General features: G+C 43.1%; 2 protein-coding genes across 2 annotated transcripts in view; one reads left to right on the plus strand and one right to left on the minus strand.

The window, feature by feature from the left end:
* LOC306925822 (NACHT, LRR and PYD domains-containing protein 3-like) overlaps positions 1 to 24,857 on the plus strand; it is a 224,877-nt gene that overhangs the window by 116,383 nt on the left and 83,637 nt on the right. The gene's annotated exons all lie outside the window — the stretch shown is intronic.
* LOC306925823 (uncharacterized protein) lies at positions 1,277 to 5,662 on the minus strand. Its single transcript, XM_079504924.1, has 7 exons — positions 5,604 to 5,662; positions 4,452 to 4,638; positions 4,190 to 4,284; positions 2,782 to 3,029; positions 2,198 to 2,230; positions 2,062 to 2,094; positions 1,277 to 1,677 (listed from the first exon to the last, which is right to left on the minus strand). The coding sequence occupies exons 3-7, from the start codon at positions 4,254 to 4,256 to the stop codon at positions 1,663 to 1,665; spliced, it is 396 nt and encodes a 131-aa protein (XP_079361050.1). The 5' UTR covers positions 4,257 to 4,284; positions 4,452 to 4,638; positions 5,604 to 5,662; the 3' UTR covers positions 1,277 to 1,662.

A 24,857-nucleotide genomic window follows, 5' to 3' on the forward strand; every position in this document is an offset into this window, starting at 1 on the left:
AACAATAATTTTTTTGTTACTTTCACCATGTACTTACATACAAAAACACAATTAGTTTGATTATAATTAGAGCTGGGACTCGATTAAAAAAATTAATCTAATTAATCAGAGGCTTTGTAGTTAATTAATCTCGATTAATCGCATTTTAATCGCATATCAATATTCAACCCGAGAACAGTGAGAAACCTTTTTTTTTGTATCCCAGTGAATGAATAGTGACTACAGGATACAACATTTTACTGTCATTAATATACCTTAGAGCTGTGTGGAAATAATAAAAAAGTCACCCCATTCTGTGTTGCCTAGAACTGGAGGTCTGAAAAAAATCAGTAACAGTAACAAGTACATCTCAGTGACATCACAAAGCTGTACTTCATAGTGTTACTGTTTTTTGTCAGACCTCCAATTCTAGGCAACACAAAATGGGGTGACTTTTTATTATTTCCAGTTTTCCACACAACTCTATAGAAAAATGTTGAAATGAGGGGTATTCCCCTTTAAGCAATACAACTTTATTTTCTCCAACAGATAAACAAGTGCAGCAAGTGCCTATATAAAGTGTATGAATACTCAAATGTGCTTTACATGGTGGGGCATGAGAAAAAAAATTAAAACAACTTTATTAAGGGGTAAACACTTAGACAAAGGAACAAAATAAAAAAACGGTGGAATGAACTAGCTGGGGAGTGCATTTCACATGGGGTTGGGGCAGACCATTGTCTGACCACGGACTTTCACACTTGCTGCTTCAGTATGTTTCGCATCGAGGACAGCTTGACAGCTTCGTGCTGTGGTGAAATCTCCGCGAGCCGTGCAAGCCTCTACTCTGCGAGACATGCTAAGCTGAAGCAGCTAGCATGGAAGCTAGCTCTGATCCATAGCTCTGGCTATGGACCTGAGCTAGCATGAAAGCTAACATTGGTCATATGGCTTATGGATCCTTTCCCTGACATCGCACACAACCATGATGCTATCCACGCGTCCATCCGATAGCTTTTAAATCCCAATGTCCCATCCAAGGAGCAAACGTTTGGGTGTTGTAAGTTGTTGTCTGACGGAGCTGTAGTAGAGTGGACTGGACTGCTGCTGCTGCTGCTCCTCCCCCTGCAAGCCGTACAAGGAGTGCAGCAGCCTAATCAGCCTAGAAATGCACCCAGTGAGAAACGTTCCGCCGTGAAAAAAAGGTGCGATTAAATGCGTTAATTCTTTTAACGCGTTAATTTTTCTGTAGTTAATTAATCTCAATTAACGCGTTAAAGTCCCGGCCCTAATTATAATGCATTATCATAATGCATTATAAGCTGAGCGGAACATAACATTATAGCTAGCTACCATAATTAAGCCAGTTGTAAAGTTTCGTTAACATTTTACAACTTTATAATGCATTATAACCAGCACTTATAATACTTCATACACCTAGCTCTGTTCATTCAGATCCTCTAAGACATGACTCATTTTCCTCAAGACCTTTGTAGAAAACACGTTTTGCTCTATTCCCGCGGTTATCCAAGAGTATAAAGAGTTCCCTGATCTTTCCCTGAGTGTTTTTTTCAGCCCTGACATTACTGTAGTCCTCATTCTTCATGATGCCCTCTTCAGCCAGTAGGTCCAGGATGGGTTCCACATTGTGCACTCTCTGGATCAGGGAACGTTTGTGTTTATTTACGAAGTCAACCTCTGTGGACAAAACATATAAACAAAATATATATTTTTTGCATTCCTCAATTTCTGGAATATTAGCAAGTGCTTGTATATATAGGCCTATATCGACTAGTAGTTAACACAAGCCTTGCAATTGAATTGGAAGGCAATTGGAAAGTTATCTTACACATTTTTAGATCTGTTTCACTACGTTTTGAATAGGAACTAATTGGGTCACAGTCTGTGAAGCACAGTGATATGTAACTGATTGAACAAAGGAATACAAATGAGACTATGATGCAGACTGCTATAATACAAAATGTTAATGGGATTCAATCGTAAGTAACACTATTAGGCCTAACTCCAAATTAAATGTACTGAATCAATTAACTGAAAAAGAAAGAAAGAAAGAACACTCACTTGGGTCACGTCCTTTGGATGTTGCTGCAGGAACTAAATTCAATGTTCAAATTAATTTAATATGCAAACATGTAAGCTAAAATGGACTAGTAAAAGTTGGAAACAAATTGTTATGTCAACTTTAATTGGCACTCACCTGGGACAGATGCAGCCGCATCTTTGGATTGTACTGCAAGAAATGTAAAAAATGTGAAAATGAATGGATCTTCTAACTTTCACTATTACACTGGGATATACATTTACAATGTGGTCTTAATCCAGAGCTACAACTGTCATCATCTAACATTACAAATTGTTATGTCAACTTTAATTGGCACTCACCTGGGACAGATGCAGCTGCATCTTTGGATTATACTGCAGCCAAGAAATGTAAAAAATGTGAAAATGAATGGATCTTCTAACTTTCACTATTACACTGGGATATACATTTACAATGTGGTCTTAATCCAGAGCTACAATTGTCATCATCTAACATTACATTAGTGTTTATAGTTAATTAAATTCCGAGGAGTCTGTTTGGTTACATTTGTATACTCCTAGGAGCTACAAAACTGACAGTAAAAGTTACAGTATGACACCGCCCGGCCACACCCACCACTAATGATAATTGATTAGCCCTTGATTAACAGCTCAACATCTAAGATCTAAGAAGTGTACACATTTGCACGAATGAGTGACCAAATGCTCATTCCAATCCTTTAGTATAGCATTATACTCTACCTTTGTTTTGATACTGCTTCTGCAGATCTCTCCTGCCAACCTTCCCCAGAACACCATGATCTGATCCACATTATCGGGGTACGTCTGCAGAATCACGTCGGCTGTGTCCATCCTGTCTTTGTTCTGCAGGCGGGCTCTTCCAATCGGGTCTTGGCCGCCAAGGCAAGCAGGATCTCGTAGGAACCTCTGGAACTTCTTGAACTCGTCATCTTCCAGCTCTTCCAGAGTTGCATTGATGCGGTCCATGTCTGGTACAAACACAGCATGTTAATATCTCTGCTTCATTCTCTTTTTGGGTGTGAAGAGCTGAAGTTATTTTATGTGGCCTACTGTACATGAGGAAAGCCATGACAAAAGTACACAGGGAAGACATATTTGCATATTTTGTCAACATTTCTGATTGTGTTTTCTCGTTTACATTCTGTGTTCTCTTGCCTGTCTATGTTTTTTCCACTGATCTGTAAAGCACTTTGGTCAACCTTGGTTGTTTTAAAACGTGCTTTATAAATAAAGTTTGATTTGATTTGATGATAGTGGCATTTATCATTACTTGTCAAATGTTCGTCTTGAAGGGCCAATGACACTTATTGGCCCCCCACACACGCCCTTATTGGTCCCCCACACAAGCCCTTATTTGCCCCCCACATAAGCCCTTATTTGCCCCCCACACAAGCCCTTATTTGCCCCCCACATAAGCCCTTATTTGCCCCCCACACAAGCCCTTATTTGCCCCCCACACAAGCCCTTATTTGCCCCCCACACAAGCCCTTATTGCCCCCCCACATAAGCCCTTATTGGCCCCCCACAAGCCCTTATTGCCCCCCCACATAAGCCCTTATTGGCACCCCACACAAGCCCGTATTTGCCCCCACATAAGCCCTTATTGGTCCCCCACACAAGCCCTTGTTTTCCCCCCACACAATCCCTTATTGCCCCCCCACATAAGCCCTTATTGGCCCCCCACAAGCCCTTATTGGCCCCCACATAAGCTCGTATTGGGATACAGTGCCAAATCGGTATCCATATCTCCCCTACTCACACGAGGGCTTTCACCAACTAGTCGACTACCTTAAACACTACTGTAGTCGAGTAAGTACACACTGCGCAGTAGTCAAACTAGTCGAGGATTTATTTTTAAATTGTGATTTAAATTATGAATCATTGTTTTTGTGTACAGCAGATATGCAGCTGTGGGACCTAAAGGAATTGTTCTCTTAATACAGCCACAAGTAACTGTCGTCAAACAATCATATAGTAGTCAAATGTTCAGCTGTGCCTTCAGTGTGTTGGGGCACTCAAACAGCAAACATGAGTCTTTAAATCACACCCAGGTTTGTCCCGTTAATGTTATTGTGTTATTGTGTCTGAGAGTTGTTAAATGTTATTGGATGAAACTAATTGACTTTACCTTCTGCTTTCCGCTGTGCCTCAGAGAGGCTATTATCTGCTGCCAGTATGGTCTTGCCGAGGTTCATCCAGGTATGTCTTCAGCACCACCTCATTCTGGTATCACGCACGCACGCACGCACGCGCGCACACGCACACACACACACACACACACACACACACACACACACACACACACAGTATTAGCCTACCCTCATCAGTATGGTTTAATTCATTTAACATTCTTCTGACTCAGATCAGAGGTTGGCAGAAATCAGACTTACCATGAATCCTTTGCCTTCCCGTCTGTATGTACCAATCATCTCCTGGACGTCCTGGCAGAACGTCCCGTATCCTCCAGGGACTGTGTAGAGAGCAGCTCCCACCTTGTTCTCCAGGGATTTAAAGACTCGTTGGATGATTTGTTCACATGCCGTCTTGGACTCGCTGATGTTCTTTGCAGACGGTTTACTGCAGTGCAGCCCAGTATTAAATACAATACAAGAGGGAGGGGCTCCCACAGTGACAAGAGACAGGAACTATGCATATCGTGATACAAGGGAAAGGGGTTAAACAACAACTGTATTAAACAAGGGACTTAAAAGCACAATCATTTTGACTAAGTTTTAGAGGATTTAAAAAAGTGTTGCATAAAGTGACCGAAACACACAATATGAAAACTAGAAAAAGTGCCCTGCTGGGCTCCTCCTATCCACCAGGAGGATAGGAGTGTGTGTGATGTTTGGCAAAATGTTTAGGAGTAATATAAACATGTTTTTCTTTTCTTTTTTTTTTCAAAACAATTTTCTTCAGTTTGTTGAGGAAATGCAGAGCCAGATCACTCACAGCATCTCTGAAGATAGAATTCTGGATGAGCAGGACATTTGCAGCATTTTGTACGAAACGGGCCACTCCTGACAACATTTGGAAGGCAATCTTAGCCAATCAGTATAGAATCTGAGAACTCCAAGAGACTCGTCTTGATCACATGACTACAGAGATCATGTGTACCAATTTGGAAAATGTTTTCCATGGCCTCTAGGGAGTGCGCATACAAGTAAGTTGTACAGTTGTACACCGTGAGGCTGATTTGGGGGGAAAATAGTGTCATGTCGTCCTCGGCCTAGTGGAAATTGTGTTTGTGATTTGTGGCATTTTGTTCGAAACGGACCATCATGTGAGCTTTGGAAGCCAATCACGATGGTTGATGGGAAATGGTGCAGATCCGTGTTGATCACATGACTATGGAGATTGTGGAATATTTGGGGCAGAGGTTCGTCGTTGGCATCCAGGGAGTGTGTGTGCACAGTTTGGCATGGATCGGGCCAACCGTGCCGGAGATTAGCTGGTAACGCACGCACGCACGCACACACACACACACGGACGGAGTGCAAAACATACTCTCTCCCCATGCCTTCGGCCTGGTGAACACATACCAAAAGCTTCTTCAGATATTCTTGGTTGTCATCTCTGAAAGAGAGAAGCATGAAGAGTGCCAGGGCCTCTCTCTCACTGGAAGCATGGATTGCAGACAGCTCCTCCAAGGTGTTGGTGGGGAAGCATACTGACTCCATCCCCTTTTTATAGAGGTCCCGGGCCTGCTCAACAGCTTTGGCATTCTCAATCTCAGCCAGAGCCACCAAAGCATTTTCCAGACAGGGAACCTTTCCACTCCTCTTTCACGTATGTCTCTGCCAGCTGACCAAGCACTGTGGAAGATAGACCCATTCAGCAAGTGTGTTACAACTAGTCATGGTAGTTCAGAGATTGATGTTTATGCTGGAGCAGACAAAGGTCAGATGTTGCTAATTCCGATATCACCTACAACAGCAAAACAGGGGAGGCTGGCAGATATAACGAATATCATGTCATGAATCCACACAAAGGTACTTTTTAAATGAAAAACAGAAATATTTATATAATATTTTGACGTCATTTATTTCAATCCCTCAAATGCTGTTGACTGACAGAAATGCCAGACACCCAGTGAATGTAGTGTACATTTATTGAAATCCCACTTACATCTGCCAGTGACCTTTATGCCATCCCCGACAAACTTGGTGTCAGACTTGGTGTAGATGTGTTCAGTGAACTTGTTGGCCTGTTCGACAAACTCTGGATACAACTCAGCATCAGTCACTTCCTCCATTCGTTTCATTGTCTTAGCCCTGGCCGGACTCTCAAACACAAAACAATGGCGAGGGGAAAATAATTGACGAAGGCAGGCACGGGGTTCGTTGTACTGCGGCTTCCCACCTTTGGCAACATGAAACATATAAAGAATACCTTTTAGTGTAAAGACCTTCTGGTGCCTATTTTAAATGATTGAAATCTCAATTATAATCAAATCATTTTAAGCCGTTCATGAAACCTTTTATCTCCTTGAGACTGTGTTCCAGGTACTCGTCTGCTGTACAGGGTTTCTCATCAATCTCCAGATCGAGTGAAAAATCTCGCACAGTCCACACAAAGGAGGGAAGGTAACGTACAATCGTACGATCATCATTCTTCTCCTTGGACTTAATTTTGATATTCTTTGTCAGTTCTGTCACATAAGGGGTGGTGTTGAGGATGACAAACGAACCTCACACAACACTGGGTTTGTAAACCTTTTTTACAGGAGGTTGGAATATTTGTAAACCTTTTTACAGAAGGGTAGATTGAGCAGGGAAAGACAGACCTACATGAGATACATTTATTTAGTATTAAATACTGAATAAATGTTTGTTAAGAGGAAATGTCCCTGAAACACTGTTTGGAGCTAGAAAGAATCTTATTGCTGTGGCCCTCCTGGGGACTGCCCATAAGTCCGACATCCCGTTAGTCCAACCTGTGGCCGGTTAAGACTGAGGTTAGGGTTAGCGACCTACGTGGCCGGTTAAGAGTGAGGTTAGGATTATAGTGACCTATGTGGCCGATTAAAGGGTAAGACCACTTTTTTAGAGGTTTGGGTTGTTTTCTTACCTTATTATGGGCAAACTAGTCCATTCCATGAGTTATTTCGCTCCGTTGTGTTGTTTATTAGAAATTTGAGAAATAAAAAAGTCGCTCATTGACTTCCATTGTAACAGGGAAACAGCTCTCAAAGTCAGTCTTTTAGCACATGAACCAACACAACAAAAGCTGATTCTGACAGTTTATGACACCAGGAAAACTCATACGGTTTTATTTTTAATAAAAAATGTCAACGTTGTCTTGTTTTGACTAATTTGTGTAGAAAGAAGATCCGGTAGGTATGCCTACACCGACCGAATCACTGCTGTGAAAAACGATCTGATTGGACCAAAACTGTACACCACTTCCTTATTGGAAATGACGGTGATGTAAACACATGGATTTGATCTCGTCCGCTCGTCACTAAAAACATACACAATGGACGTGTTTGAGGGAGACACTTTAGAAGACACTTTAGAAGAAGTGTGTAAAGTGTCTGTGTCTGGGACTGCTCATATGCGAGGCTGCAGCTGGATGCATCTCAAACAGCGTGGAGACTTCTGTTTACAAACGAAACCTCGCAAGACGACCCGCGAGAGTTGGGAACGCCGTAGCACTGCTTCAGTCTATCTCCGACTAAAATAGTAACTTTATAAATCTATCTTAAAAGACGAAAATAAAACCGTATGAGTTTTCCTGGTGTCATAAACTGTCAGAATCAGCTTTTGTTGCGTTGGTTCATGTGCTAAAAGACTGACTTTGAGAGCTGTTTCCCTGTTACAATGGAAGTCAATGAGCGACTTTTTTTATTTCTCAAATTTCTAATAAACAACACAACGGAGCGAAATAACTCATGGAATGGACTAGTTTGCCCATAATAAGGTAAGAAAACAACCCAAACCTCTAAAAAAGTGGTCTTACCCTTTAAGACTGAGGTTAGGGTTAGCGACCTACGTGGCCGGTTAAGAGTGAGGTTAGGATTATAGTGACCTACAGTATGTGGCCGGTTAAGACTGAGGTTAGGGTTAGTGACCTACGTGGTCGGTTAAGACTGAGGTTAGGGTTAGTGACCTATGTGGCCGGTTAAGACTGAGGTTAGGGTTAGTGACCTACGTGGCCGGTTAAGACTCAGGTTAGGGTAAGTGACCTACGTGGCTGGTTAAGAAGACTGAGGTTAGGGTTTATTATAGTGTTAGTAATCGGTCGGATTAACGGGAGGTCGGAACAACCAAGCTCTAAGCATGAGGGTGGTTCATTTTTTTCTGCATTTTTATGGAGAAAGCCCTGGCCTTTGCCAGGGTTTTCCAAAAACAATATATACTTGAGCTTGTCCAAATATAATTGGACTGGAAAAGACTATTCTAAAGTTAATAAATTAACAAGTGAAAGCAAGCCAAATATAGGACAATAGTCATAGATTTAATCTTGGCAAAAGAGGGAATAATGAGTGAATAATGTGAAGGATACTGAAGTTTCTCCATGGACGTATTATCAATGGTTCCCATGCTGTTGTAGACCAGGGTGCTGCTGAGCAGAACTGCCATGGCAAAGATCCAGTTGTCATTCTTCGTATCTCCCTGAAAACACAATACATTGTTTGGACGTCATGTTTTATGTAGTATTAGAATATGTGTGGTGGGGGTGAATGTCCAACTCCACTAACCTCAAGGTTCTGACGTAAATGATTTAATGCAACGTGATTTGAACATGAAACAAAATGGCGTCTCACCTTCTCAACATCTCCCAGTCCCTCTGTGTCCAGCAGCACCAGCGTGTGGTCAGCCCTTCTGGGGTGAGGTACACACCACATCCAGATGCCCTTTGTCTTGGATTGGATGATGGATCCCAGAGGAAATCCTTGACCGATGGAATATGGGACAATAACAAACCAAAATATAGCTGCAAGCAGCGATAGGACGGGGCCAAGCAATAAGAAAAATCACACCCGTGTGAACTGAGCGGTGCAGGCTGCTCAACAACACCGCTGGCTAAAGTTATAGTGCTCAGTGTGACTGGCGTTTTTAGGCTGCTCAACATAGCAGCGGTATTGCTAGCCTGGGCAGCATTCCATTTCTGTTTCTGTCCATTTCAGTTCTTATATGAGGCGATCTAAGATCCCCCTATGGGGATTATAATACAAATAGAACACAGTTCTTTTATTAGGCGAACTAAGATCCCCCTATGGGGATTATAATACAAATAAAACACAGTTCTTATATTAGGCGATCTAAGATCCCCCTATGGGGATTATAATACAAATAAAACACAGTTCTTATATGAGGCGAACTAAGATCCTCCTAGGGATTATAATACAAATGAAAAAGTACACAAACCCTGGGAACAGCGCCCTCTGCCAATATTGACAGACTTCGGTGCTCTATTGATACCGAATCTTAATACCAAATTGATGTCCAAGAAAAGATAGCTTTTATCTAGTGATAATGATCTGAAGTAGGATTTTATATTTTGTGGACTTTGGAACGCATACTGTGAGTATGTGTGTATGCCTTATAATGGAATTAGTGTATACCTTATAACAGGGGTTCTCAACCCGTGGGTCGCGACCCCTCGAGGGGTCGCCAAATTATTTTGGGGGGTCCCCAAATTATTTTTTTTCGTTTTTTTTGCAACTGAATGGCTGTAAAGTGGAAATGAAGAGTTTACATATAGTACATGCATACACCTTCCCTAATGATTATGGTTTCAGTATTTATTTATGGTGTATTGTCTCTATTATTAAGGTTATTGTAGCAGTCAATTTATATTGGGGGTCGGGAGGGGGCGGGGTGGGGGTCCCGAGACGTTGCCAAAGCATTTTAGGGGGTCCCCGGCCAAAAAGGTTGAGAACCCCTGCCTTATAATATAAAATGCTCACCTTTGTTTGCCCCAGCCAGCCTGTTCATCAGGTAGGACTTCCCGGTTCGGTACATGCCTACTACTGACACCACAACCACTTTCTGCTCAATCTACGGAGACTCCCTTCACTGTCACTCTCTATCAGACATACTGGCTTCTCCATGCTGCAGGCTGCCATGATACTACTATAGTGGAGAAAACACACACAACACATCCTCCATGCTGCAGGCTGCCATGATACTGCTATAGTGGAGAAAACACAAACAACACATCCTCCATGCTGCAGGCTGCCATGAGACTACTATAGTGGAGAAAACACAAACAACACATCCTCCATGCTGCAGGCTGCCATGATACTACTATAGTGGAGAAAACACACACAACACATCCTCCATGCTGCAGGCTGCCATGATACTGCTATAGTGGAGAAAACACAAACAACACATCCTCCATGCTGCAGGCTGCCATGAGACTACTATAGTGGAGAAAACACAAAACACATCCTTCATGCTGCAGGCTGCCATGATACTACTATAGTGGAGAAAACACAAACAACACATCCTCCATGCTGCAGGCTGCCATGATACTGCTATAGTGGAGAAAACACAAACAACACATCCTCCATGCTGCAGGCTGCCATGAGACTACTATAGTGGAGAAAACACACACAACACATCCTTCATGCTGCAGGCTGCCATGATACTACTATAGTGGAGAAAACACAAACAACACATCCTCCATGCTGCAGGCTGCCATGATACTACTATAGTGGAGAAAACACAAACAACACATCCTCCATGCTGCAGGCTGCCATGATACTACTATAGTGGAGAAAACACAAACAACACATCCTCCATGCTGCAGGCTGCCATGATACTACTATAGTGGAGAAAACACAAACAACACATCCTCCATGCTGCAGGCTGCCATGATACTACTATAGTGGAGAAAACACAAACAACACATCCTCCATGCTGCAGGCTGCCATGATACTACTATAGTGGAGAAAACACAAACAACACATCCTTCATGCTGCAGGCTGCCATGAGACTACTATAGTGGAGAAAACACAAACAACACATCCTCCATGCTGCAGGCTGCCATGATACTACTATAGTGGAGAAAACACACACAACACATCCTCCATGCTGCAGGCTGCCATGATACTGCTATAGTGGAGAAAACACAAACAACACATCCTCCATGCTGCAGGCTGCCATGAGACTACTATAGTGGAGAAAACACACACAACACATCCTTCATGCTGCAGGCTGCCATGATACTACTATAGTGGAGAAAACACAAACAACACATCCTCCATGCTGCAGGCTGCCATGATACTACTATAGTGGAGAAAACACAAACAACACATCCTCCATGCTGCAGGCTGCCATGATACTACTATAGTGGAGAAAACACAAACAACACATCCTCCATGCTGCAGGCTGCCATGAGACTACTATAGTGGAGAAAACACAAACAACACATCCTCCATGCTGCAGGCTGCCATGATACTACTATAGTGGAGAAAACACACACAACACATCCTCCATGCTGCAGGCTGCCATGATACTGCTATAGTGGAGAAAACACAAACAACACATCCTCCATGCTGCAGGCTGCCATGAGACTACTATAGTGGAGAAAACACAAACAACACATCCTCCATGCTGCAGGCTGCCATGATACTACTATAGTGGAGAAAACACACACAACACATCCTCCATGCTGCAGTCTGCCATGATACTACTATAGTGGAGAAAACACACACAACACATCCTCCATGCTGCAGGCTGCCATGATACTGCTATAGTGGAGAAAACACAAACAACACATCCTCCATGCTGCAGGCTGCCATGATACTACTATAGTGGAGAAAACACAAACAACACATCCTCCATGCTGCAGGCTGCCATGAGACTACTATAGTGGAGAAAACACAAACAACACATCCTCCATGCTGCAGGCTGCCATGATACTACTATAGTGGAGAAAACACACACAACACATCCTCCATGCTGCAGGCTGCCATGAGACTACTATAGTGGAGAAAACACAAACAACACATCCTCCATGCTGCAGGCTGCCATGATACTACTATAGTGGAGAAAACACAAACAACACATCCTCCATGCTGCAGGCTGCCATGATACTACTATAGTGGAGAAAACACAAACAACACATCCTTCATGCTGCAGGCTGCCATGATACTACTATAGTGGAGAAAACACAAACAACACATCCTCCATGCTGCAGGCTGCCATGATACTGCTATAGTGGAGAAAACACAAACAACACATCCTCCATGCTGCAGGCTGCCATGATACTACTATAGTGGAGGAGGAAACAACTGCAGAGAGACATGAGGACAATAATGTACAATGCTACCTACATAATTGATTATGGTATGTGTGTATAAACACATTTTTTGATATTACTCTAATCTCACAAATCGTTACACAGTATCTCTATGGTCATGTGCTCAAGTCGGATCTGTCCGATATTTCATATTCCATCCTAATTGGCTATAATTGGCTTTCACAGTTTGCAAGATTGCCCCGTTTTGAACAAAAGCCTCAAATCATGAACGCAGCGTGCAATTTACGTGAAATCTTTCACACATTTGCTTACTAGGCTGAGGAATATATCCCACCCTTTTCACATTGGCCTGTTATAGCGCCACCAACAGGTTGATTTTTGCAAAACACATTTTTGGAACAAAATTCCTCGAATCATCCAGTTGCCATCAAAGGCGTATGAAGAAATGGCACCTCACATTGGCATTATTATAGCGCCACCAGGAGGCCACAACCTGACCTGCCCTGGTGGAGACCTGTGCCCCGAGGGGCACTTCATCTAGTTCATAATGTATTTGTTTGTCCCAGGGAAACACAACAGTTATCTTTTGGGTCTTGAGAGATAAACGTACGGGTCTAGTACTGCTGTTAGCAGGGGGTAGATCTAGTGGAATCACTGCCCTATAGAGCGTCGCAGTCCCGCCCCCTACCATGGCCCAGGAAATGATTCTCCGTTCATTTTCCTCATAGGCATTTCAGAAAGTATTTATTTAAAGACGTTTACGCCGCGGACAAAGCCAACTAGAGTCGTGACAAATCATGACAACAAACACAATGTTTTGGGCCGAACAAATAATTAGAAAGAAGAAAAAAACGGCAGGTTACAACACTTTTTTTGTTGTTTTTCTTCTTTGTAATTATTTGTTTGGTCCAAAATATTGTTTGTGTTGTCTTGAGTTGTCACGACTCGAGTTGGCTTTGTCCGCGGCGTAACCGTCTTTAAATAAATACTTTTTGAAATGTCTATGGGAAAAATGCATTGGGATTCATTTCCTGGGCCATGGTAGGGGGCGGGACTGCAACGCTCTATATTGTTAGCAGGGGGCAGGTCTAGTGGAATCACTGCCCTATACTGTTAGCAGGGGGCAGGTCTAGTGGTATCACTGCCTTATACTGTTAGCAGGGGGCAGGTCTAGTGGAATCACTGCCCTATACTGTTAGCAGGGGGCAGGTCTAGTGGAATCACTGCCCTATACTGTTAGCAGGGGGCAGGTCTATTAGTGGAATCACTGCCCTATACTGTTAACAGGGGGACGGTCTAGTAGTGGAATCACTGCCCTATACTGTTAGCAGAGGGCAGGTCTAGTGGAATCACTGCCCTATACTGTTAGCAGGGGGCAGGTCTATTAGTGGAATCACTGCCCTATACTGTTAACAGGGGGCAGGTCTATTAGTGGAATCACTGCCCTATACTGTTAGCAGGGGGACGGTCTAGTAGTGGAATCACTGCCCTATACTGTTAGCAGGGGGCAGGTCTAGTGGAATCACTGCCCTATACTGTTAGCAGGGGGCAGGTCTAGTAGTGGAATCACTGCCCTATACTGTTAGCAGGGGGCAGGTCTAGTGGAATCACTGCCCTATACTGTTAGCAGGGGGCAGGTCTAGTAGTGGAATCACTGCCCTATACTGTTAGCAGGGGGCAGGTCTATTAGTGGAATCACTGCCCTATACTGTTAGCAGGGGGACGGTCTAGTAGTGGAATCACTGCCCTATACTGTTAGCAGGGGGCAGGTCTAGTGGTATCACTGCCCTATACTGTTAGCAGGGGGCAGGTCTATTGGAATCACTGCCCTATACTGTTAGCAGGGGGCAGGTCTAGTGGAATCACTGCCCTATACTGTTAGCAGGGGGCAGGTCTATTAGTGGAATCACTGCCCTATACTGTTAGCAGGGGGCAGGTCTAGTGGAATCACTGTCCTATATACTGTTAGCAGGGGGCAGGTCTATTAGTGGAATCACTGCCCTATACTGTTAACAGGGGGCAGGTCTAGTGGAATCACTGCCCTATACTGTTAGCAGGGGGCAGGTCTAGTGGAATCACTGCCCTATACTGTTAGCAGGGGGCAGGTCTATTAGTGGAATCACTGCCCTATACTGTTAGCAGGGGGCAGGTCTATTAGTGGAATCACTGCCCTATACTGTTAACAGGGGGCAGGTCTAGTGGAATCACTGTCCTATACTGTTAGCAGGGGGCAGGTCTAGTGGAATCACTGCCCTATACTGTTAGCAGGGGGCAGGTCTAGTGGAATCACTGCCCTATACTGTTAGCAGGGGGCAGGTCTAGTGGTATCACTGCCCTATACTGTTAGCAGGGGGCAGGTCTAGTGGAATCACTGCCCTATAGAGCGTCCCGCCCCCTACCATGGCCCAGGAAATGATTCTCCGTTCATTTTCCTCATAGACATTTCAGAAAGTATTTATTTAAAGACGTTTACACCGCGGACAAAGCCAACTCGAGTCGTGACAAATCATGACAACAAACACAATGTTTTGGGCCGAACAAATAATTAGAAAGAAGAAAAAAACGGAAAAACACTTTTTTTGTTGTTTTTCTTCTTTGGTCTTGTGGAATATTTGGGGCAGAGGTTCGTCGTTGGCATCCAGGGAGTGTGTGTGCACAGTTTGGCATGGATCGGGCCAACCGTGCCGGAGATTAGCTGGTAACGCACGCACGCACGCACAAACACACCGACGGACGGACGGAGTGCAAAACATACTCTCTCCCCATGCCTTCGGCCTGGTGAACACATACCGAAAGCTTCTTCTGATATTCTTGGTTGTCATCTCTGAAAGGACGTTCCATGAAGAGTGCCAGGGCCTCTCTCTCACTGGAAGCATGGATTGCAGACAGCTCCTCCAAGGTGTTGGTGGGGAAGCGTACCGACTCCATCCCCTTTTTATAGAGGTCCCGGGCCTGCTCAACAGCTCTGGCATTCTCAACCTCAGCCATAGCCACCACAGCATTTTCCAGACAGGGAACCTCTCCACTCTGGATGGCTTTCACGTATGTCTCTGCCAGCTGACCAAGCACTGTGGAAGATAGACCCATTCAGCAAGTGTGTTACAACTAGTCATGGTAGTTCAGAGATTGATGTTTATGCTGGAGCAGACAAAAGTCAGATGTTGCTAATTCCGATATCACCTACAACAGCAAAACAGGGGAGGCTGGCAGATATAACGAATATCATGTTATACTGTCATGATAAAAAGGTACCTTTTAAATGAAAAACAGAAATATTTATATAATATTTTGACGTCATTTATTTCAATCCCTCAAATGCTGTTGACTGACAGAAATGCCAGACACCCAGTGAATGTAGTGTACATTTATTTAAATCCCACTTACATCTGCCAGTGAACTTTATGCCATCCCCGACAAACTTGGTGTCAGACTTGGTGTAGATGTGTTCAGTGAACTTGTTGGCCTGTTCGACAAACTCTGGATACAACTCAGCATCAGTCACTTCCTCCATTCGTTTCATTGTCTTAGCCCTGGCCGGACTCTCAAACACAAAACAATGGCGAGGGGAAAATAATTGAGGAAGGCAGGCACGGGTTTCGTTGTACTGCGGCTTCCCACCTTTGGCAACATGAAACATATAAAGAACACAATACCTTTTAGTGTAAAGACCTTCTGGTGCCTATTTTAAATGATTGAAATCTCAATTATATTCAAATAATTTGAAGCCGTTCATGAAACCTTTTATCTCCTTGAGACTGTGTTCCAGGTACTCGTCTGCTGTACAGGGTTTCTCATCAATCTCCAGATCAAGTGAAAAATCTCGCACAGTCCACACAAAGGAGGGAAGGTAACGTACAATCGTACGATCATCATTCTTCTCCTTGGACTTAATTTTGATATTCTTTGTCAGTTCTGTCACATAGCTGTAAGGGGTGGTGTTGAGGATGACAAACGAACCTCACACAACACTGGGTTTGTAAACCTTTTTTACAGGAGGTTGGAATATTTGTAAACCTTTTTACAGAAGGGTAGATTGAGCAGGGAAAGACAGACCTACATGAGATACATTTATTTAGTATTAAATACTGAATAAATGTTTGTTAAGAGGAAACTGTCCCTGAAACACTGTTTGGAGCTAGAAAGAATCTTATTGCTGTGGCCCTCCTGGGGACTGCCCATAAGTCCGACATCCCGTTAGTCCAACCTGTGGCCGGTTAACTCTTTGAGAGTTTCAAGGATTTCTATATAGTAGGTAGACTTCTCTATGGCATAATCCCGTTTTTGAATGATTTATTGAAAATTCTCTGTTGTGAATGTGTGACAACGAAAGACCTTCAGAGAAAGCTTGACTTGTCTGCTTCCAGGAAAAAAATGAACTGAGTTGATAAAATGTTTAGTTTTTGTGTTGGAAGCCATTTAAAAGAGCCTGCATTTACACTGGGTAGTGTTTCTAGGACAACAACAAAGGTTATGCCCGGTTGAAGTTTTATTTTCTGCTGGAAGTACATAGCCATGCAATATCTCATTTTAAAGGGTGAGTTGTCTAGTTCAATTAAAATAAAATAAAAAGTTTCTCACATGTACCACTGTAGATATTTTCCCATCTATAAATAGCATGGTCAGTCATGATCAATCTGACCTATCCAGCTAAAAGTCCCTATAGCTCTGAATTGGAACATCATATAAACTCAATTCTTTTTTGGGGTAAAATTAGACATTCTAACGCACATTTTGATATATACCATGTTTACATAGTCTTACCAGTACCTTGTCTATTCATGCATGTATCTCAAAAACCTATTATGAAGAAACACAGCTTTGATAAAAAACACATCCAAGGACATTGTTTTGATATGACTTGGTGCCCATGAAATGTATCAAATTATAGACTTGAATGTATACTGTATTATAAAAAAGAAATTGAGTTATTACCATCTACCGTTACAGAGTAAATCACAGTTGAAACTCGCTTAGTCATATACAATAAACCTCACAATAGTGAACAAAATAGCCATGACAGGTCTAACTCATTGTAAAAGCGTCTTTTATTTTTTATGACTACTAACATAATAAAATTATAATAAATATTACAGAAAATAAATAGGCCTACATACAAAACAGTTGTCCCCAAACTCCCCAGTGTCCCCAAACCACTGCATTCCAGTTGTTCTTGACGGTGTGTGTGTGTGTAGGCTAAATAATAATAATACAAAAAAAAAACTGCCCCCCTGAAATGAATGAATCCGGTTCAGTGTCGGAGAACTCCATCGCAGTCTTGACTCTTCGTCTTCATCATCATCATCCTCCTCCTCATCTGATGTCAGTTCTAAATATATAAAAAATAAACATTTAGCTGTTGTCAGTGCACGCTACTATTACATGGTGTTTGTAGCTGGCTGCTAGTATCACGATAAAATAATAGGCGACGTTAGAATGACACCAATGAGTGCTCGCAGGTATAATATCCAGCACCATCGCGTCGCCACATTCCACTGGCTGTTGGCTAGTTGCTAGCAAACACTGCAGAAATGGTACTGGCTATTGGCCGGAGGGGGGGGGGGGGGGGGGACGTAGGCTATCTGACATCATCGTCATCATCACACGGTGACACACTAAACAATGTAAAATCATGATTGTATACAATACAATGAATGCGATTATCATGCAAGCTCATATAACTCATGGACAAAAGAAATCTACAAGCTCACAACGCGTCGCGCATGTGACCTGTTTGAGCCTGTAGATCATCATGTTTGTTCTCCGTCTTTGTAGACAGTAAAAGGTGCTGGCTAATGGCTGGAGGGGGGGTTAGTGTCGGTCGGTGCAGTACAAATGTATCGTAGCAGGCATGCAGCCATGCACGCATGGCAGTACAATTATTTTATATTGTAGCGTGCCATATAGGCGATCTGATCTGAAGAGTAATGTTCGCTCCTTTTATTTACTGTCTACAAATACGGAGAACAAACATGCATCGTTTAATGAAGCAACGCGTGGTTATGCGCGACGCGTTGTGAGCTTGTAGATTTCTTTTGTCCATGATTTCTGATCACTATAGAAGGGCATTTTCTACAATAAGATTACCTCAAAACATTCCGGGTTGATCGTCTTCTTTCAATGGTTTCCCGGTATGGCTCAAGTCATCGGACGACGATGAGTGGTAGTGGCCGGTCCCCGCTCCGGTTCTAAGCCCAGCCACCGGTCCCAGCGACCGGGCTGGTGGGGACTGGAGAAGGCGACTGGGACGCGTATGGATCAATACTACTACCACAAAACTCGCTCAAATAAATATTACTGCTTTCAACTTTTTCTGATAGAAAATCGCTCGGGCGAGACGGCAAACGGGCTGAACACTGAAAACTATGAAAACTCCCTCCGCCCCCACTGTTTACTGGGGGGTGGAATCAGCTTCCAATGGCAAAGCGTACACGTGTGTCACGTGACACGGGTTTTCTGGGAAATGTAGTTGATATTTATGCTCAATACTCTATACAGAGGTGCGGACCGAATTAATCTATTGGTATTAGTAAAAAAAGAGAACTACGGAAAATCACGTACAAGTCAGACCGGACTAATTCATAACTCCACGTGTTTTCCAGTAGTAGTCTGTCTAAGGGTTAAGACTGAGGTTGGGGTTAGCGACCTACGTGGCCGGTTAAGAGTGAGGTTAGGATTATAGTGACCTATGTGGCCGATTAAGACTGAGGTTAGGGTTAGCGACCTACGTGGCCGGTTAAGAGTGAGGTTAGGATTATAGTGACCTACAGTATGTGGCCGGTTAAGACTGAGGTTAGGGTTAGTGACCTACGTGGCCGGTTAAGACTGAGGTTAGGGTTAGTGACCTATGTGGCCGGTTAAGACTGAGGTTAGGGTTAGTGACCTACGTGGCCGGTTAAGACTCAGGTTAGGGTAAGTGACCTACGTGGCTGGTTAAGAAGACTGAGGTTAGGGTTTATTATAGTGTTAGTAATCGGTCGGATTAACGGGAGGTCGGAACAACCAAGCTCTAAGCATGAGGGTGGTTCGTTTTTTTTCTGCATTTTTATGGAGAAAGCCCTGGCCTTTGCCAGGGCTTTCCAAAAACAATATATACTTGAGCTTGTCCAAATATAATTGGACTGGAAAAGACTATTCTAAAGTTAATAAATTAACAAGTGAAAGCAAGCCAAATATAGGACAATAGTCATAGATTTACTTGGCAAAAGAGGGAATAATGAGTGAATAATGTGAAGGATACTGAAGTTTCTCCATGGACATATTATCAATGGTTCCCATGCTGTTGTAGACCAGGGTGCTGCTGAGCAGAACTGCCATGGCAAAGATCCAGTTGTCATTCTTCGTATCTCCCTGAAAACACAATAAATTGTTTAGACGTCATGTTTTATGTAGTATTAGAATAAGTGTGGTGGGGGTGAATGTCCAACAAAATGGCGTCTCACCTTCTCAACATCTCCCAGTCCCTCTGTGTCCAGCAGCACCAGAGTGTGGTCAGCCCTTCTGGGGTGAGGTACACACCACATCCAGATGCCCTTTGTCTTGGATTGGATGATGGATCCCAGAGGAAATCCTTGACCGATGGAATATGGGACAATAACAAACCAAAATATAGCTGCAAGCAGCGATAGGACGGGGCCAAGCAATACGAAAAATCACACCCGTGTGAACTGAGCGGTGCAGGCTGCTCAACAACACCGCTGGCTAAAGTTATAGTGCTCAGTGTGACTGGCCTTTTTAGGCTGCTCAACATAGCAGCGGTATTGCTAGCCTGGGCAGCATTCCATTTCTGTTTCTGTCCATTTCAGTTCTTCTATGAGGCGATCTAAGATCCCCCTATGGGGATTATAATACAAATAGAACACAGTTCTTTTATTAGGCGAACTAAGATCCCCCTATGGGGATTATAATACAAATAAAACACAGTTCTTATATTAGGCGATCTAAGATCCCCCTATGGGGATTATAATACAAATAAAACACAGTTCTTATATGAGGCGAACTAAGATCCTCCTAGGGATTATAATACAAATTAAAAAGTACACAAACCCTGGGAACAGCGCCCTCTGCCAATATTGAGGTCAGACTTCGGTGCTCTATTGATACTGAATCTTAATACCAAATTGATGTCCAAGAAAAGCTTTTATCTAGTGATAATGATCTGAAGTAGGATTTTATATTTTGTGGACTTTGGAACGCATACTGTGAGTATGTGTGTATGCCTTATAATGGAATTAGTGTATACTGTACCTTATAATATAAAATGCTCACCTTTGTTTGCCCCAGCCAGCCTGTTCATCAGGTAGGACTTCCCGGTTCGGTACATGCCCACTACTGACACCACAACCACTTTCTGCTCAATCTGCTGTAAAATCTCCAGAGCATCGGAAACCATACGGAGACTCCCTTCACTGTCACTCTCTATCAGACATACTGGCTTCTCCATGCTGCAGGCTGCCATGATACTACTATAGTGGAGAAAACACAAACAACACATCCTCCATGCTGCAGGCTGCCATGATACTACTATAGTGGAGAAAACACAAACAACACATCCTTCATGCTGCAGGCTGCCATGATACTACTATAGTGGAGAAAACACAAACAACACATCCTTCATGCTGCAGGCTGCCATGATACTACTATAGTGGAGAAAACACAAACAACACATCCTCCATGCTGCAGGCTGCCATGATACTGCTATAGTGGAGAAAACACAAACAACACATCCTCCATGCTGCAGGCTGCCATGATACTACTATAGTGGAGAAAACACAAACAACACATCCTTCATGCTGCAGGCTGCCATGATACTACTATAGTGGAGAAAACACAAACAACACATCCTCCATGCTGCAGGCTGCCATGATACTACTATAGTGGAGAAAACAACTGCAGAGAGACATGAGGACAATAATGTACAATGCTACGTACATCATTGATTATGGTATGTGTGTATAAACACATTTTTTGATATTACTCTAATCTCACAAATCGTTACACAGTATCTCTATGGTCATGTGCTCAAGTCGGATCTGTCCGATATTTCATATTTCATCCTAATTGGCTATAATTGGCTTTCACAGTTTGCAAGATTGCCCCGTTTTGAACAAAAGCCTCAAATCATGAACGCAGCGTGCAATTTACGTGAAATCTTTCACACATTTGCTTACTAGGCTGAGGAATATATCCCACCCTTTTCACATTGGCCTGTTATAGCGCCACCAACAGGTTGATTTTTGCAAAACACATTTTTGGAACAAAATTCCTCGAATCATCCAATTGCCATCAAAGGCGTATGAAGAAATGGCACCTCACATTGGCATTATTATAGCGCCACCAGGAGGCCACAACCTGACCTGCCCTGGTGGAGACCTGTGCCCCGAGGGGCACTTCATCTAGTTCATAATGTATTTGTTTGTCCCAGGGAAACACAACAGTTATCTTTTGGGTCTTGAGAGAAAACGTACGGGTCTAGTACTGCTGTTAGCAGGGGGTAGATCTAGTGGAATCACTGCCCTATAGAGCGTCGCAGTCCCGCCCCCTACCATGGCCCAGGAAATGATTCTCTGTTCATTTTCCTCATAGGCATTTCAGAAAGTATTTATTTAAAGACGTTTACGCCGCGGACAAAGCCAACTAGAGTCGTGACAAATCATGACAACAAACACAATGTTTTGGGCCGAACAAATAATTAGAAAGAAGAAAAAAACGGCAGGTTACAACACTTTTTTTGTTGTTTTTCTTCTTTGTAATTATTTGTTTGGTCCAAAATATTGTTTGTGTTGTCATGAGTTGTCACGACTCGAGTTGGCTTTGTCCGCGGCGTAACCGTCTTTAAATAAATACTTTTTGAAATGTCTATGGGAAAAATGCATTGGGATTCATTTCCTGGGCCATGGTAGGGGGCGGGACTGCAACGCTCTATATTGTTAGCAGGGGGCAGGTCTAGTGGAATCACTGCCCTATACTGTTAGCAGGGGGCAGGTCTAGTGGAATCACTGCCCTATACTGTTAGCAGGGGGCAGGTCTAGTGGAATCACTGCCCTATACTGTTAGCAGGGGGCAGGTCTAGTGGAATCACTGCCCTATACTGTTAGCAGGGGGCAGGTCTAGTGGAATCACTGCCCTATACCGTTAGCAGGGGGCAGGTCTAGTGGAATCACTGCCCTATACTGTTAGCAGGGGGCAGGTCTAGTGGAATCACTGCCCTATACTGTTAACAGGGGGACGGTCTAGTAGTGGAATCACTGCCCTATACTGTTAGCAGGGGGCAGGTCTAGTGGAATCACTGCCCTATACTGTTAGCAGGGGGCAGGTCTAGTGGAATCACTGCCCTATACTGTTAGCAGGGGGCAGGTCTAGTGGAATCACTGCCCTATACTGTTAGCAGGGGGCAGGTCTATTAGTGGAATCACTGCCCTATACTGTTAGCAGGGGGCAGGTCTAGTGGTATCACTGCCCTATACTGTTAGCAGGGGGCAGGTCTAGTGGAATCACTGCCCTATACTGTTAGCAGGGGGCAGGTCTAGTGGAATCACTGCCCTATACTGTTAGCAGGGGGTAGGTCTAGTCACCCACCCCTGCCCAAAAGGTAGATCGTGATCTACCAGTAGATCACAAAGGCTGTGCAGGTAGATCACATGACGTGCCTAAGGAACATTTAATTGAAATAGTGGCATCTGCCACTTGAATTAAGGTGACTTGATTGATTGATTGAAAAGGGTCAGCTCAAACCCACAATGCAATAGGCCTATTTTGTTTTCAAGAGTGTTGTTGTGTACAATAACATTGGTAGCATTACAAATGAATACAACAAACCCCTACCTATTCCATTTCTCCCGCTCTATTTCGCATTCCAAGTGCATTTGTCTTATATGTAACGCCAGCTCCGGTATTCCAAAGCCCCCTCAGATACATTTAAACTATTTTCAGCAATGGTTTAATAGTTTTTTTGGTGGGTAGATCTTGTTGAGCTGGTCATTTTGAAAGTAGCTCTCAAGTCCAAAAAGTGTGGGCACCCTTGATTCACTGCCCTATACTGTTAGCATGGGGGTAGGTCTATTAGTGGAATCACTGCTGTTAGTGTTAGCAGAGGGTATAGGTCTAGTGCTAAGACTGGGACTTACATTTTTAAATGATCAACACGTTTTCAAAGCACCGTACAAAAACAGTTAATGTGTCCCAACAGACCTGGACGATTCACTAGAGATATTAGATAACAAATCACCTCTGTAATTATTACAATTTATCAGAGGTTCCAAACAGTGGTGCAACTATAGTAACTAAGTAGGCCTACATTTACATACTTTACGTATACTTTATTTATAACTATACGTTATTTGCAATTTATACTTCTACTCCAATACATCTCAGAGGCAATGTTGTACTTTTGCTCCACTACAATTATTTGAAAACTTTAGTAGATTTTATAGATTTAGTTTTATTATTACAAAACCACGTCAGCCCTAGTTTAAAGTTAAATTTGAAAATAGCAGATCTACAATGCCACAACGCATCACATCGACTATTTAAAAACAATATATTTTTTTTAAATTAGAATTGTGAAACGGGACATGACGCATACATGAGTACTTTTACCTTTGTTACTATAAGTAAATGATAAGGTTTATATGGTACAATTAAGCGTCAGCGTGGCAGTTTAGACCAGAGTACGTGGCTATAAGCAACACCTGATGCAAGTGTACAGTAGATCAAAGTCAAAGTCATACGATTTGTCACAACAATTTACAATTTACAATTTAGGCATTTAGCAGACGCTCTTAATCCAGAGCGACTTACAATAAGCAAGAACAAAAAGCATGGGAATACATCACATGTGTAAAAATGCATTTATCGCGAAACATGCGTAAGCTAAGAACGTGACTAGAACATATCTATATAATGACACTATACATATAAACTATAACTAGAACATATCTATATAAAGGACACTATACATATAAACTACACATATATGCTATACTATGCTGTACATATATACTATGAAGTGCTATGACTACATACAATGCACTTATTGTGCTGTCTACATGACATGCTATAAGTCTGTTTCAAATGCTATGCTATGCTATGCCATTCACACACGTTACCACAGTGAAATTTGTTCTCCGCATTTGACCCATCTCTTGGAGCGGTGAGCCGCAGCCAAGGAGCGGTGAGCTGCAGCCGTGCCGCGCTCGGGAATCATTTGATTAGTAGATTTGACCCCCCAATCCAACCCATTGATGCTGAGTGCCAAGCAGGGAGGCATTGGGTCCCATTTTTACAGTCTTTGGTGTAACCCGGCCGGGGATCGAACCCCGACCTCCTACTCTAACCACAAGGCCACTGTCTGGTCAGATGTGTTCTTTTCGGCAAGCGACACCATCGTACAACAGTATAAAATACCTTCCCAGACATGGTTCCACCTGTACAAACCCAATTCATCACACATAGACATGGTTCCACCTGTACAAACCCCATTCAACACACAGACATGGTTCCACCTGTACAAACCCCATTCAACACACAGACATGGTTCCACCTGTACAAACCCCATTCATCACACATAGACATGGTTCCACCTG

Source organism: Electrona antarctica, assembly GCF_951216825.1.
Source record: "Electrona antarctica genome assembly, chromosome: 7".
In the NCBI taxonomy this organism is placed as follows: Eukaryota; Metazoa; Chordata; class Actinopteri; order Myctophiformes; family Myctophidae; genus Electrona; species Electrona antarctica.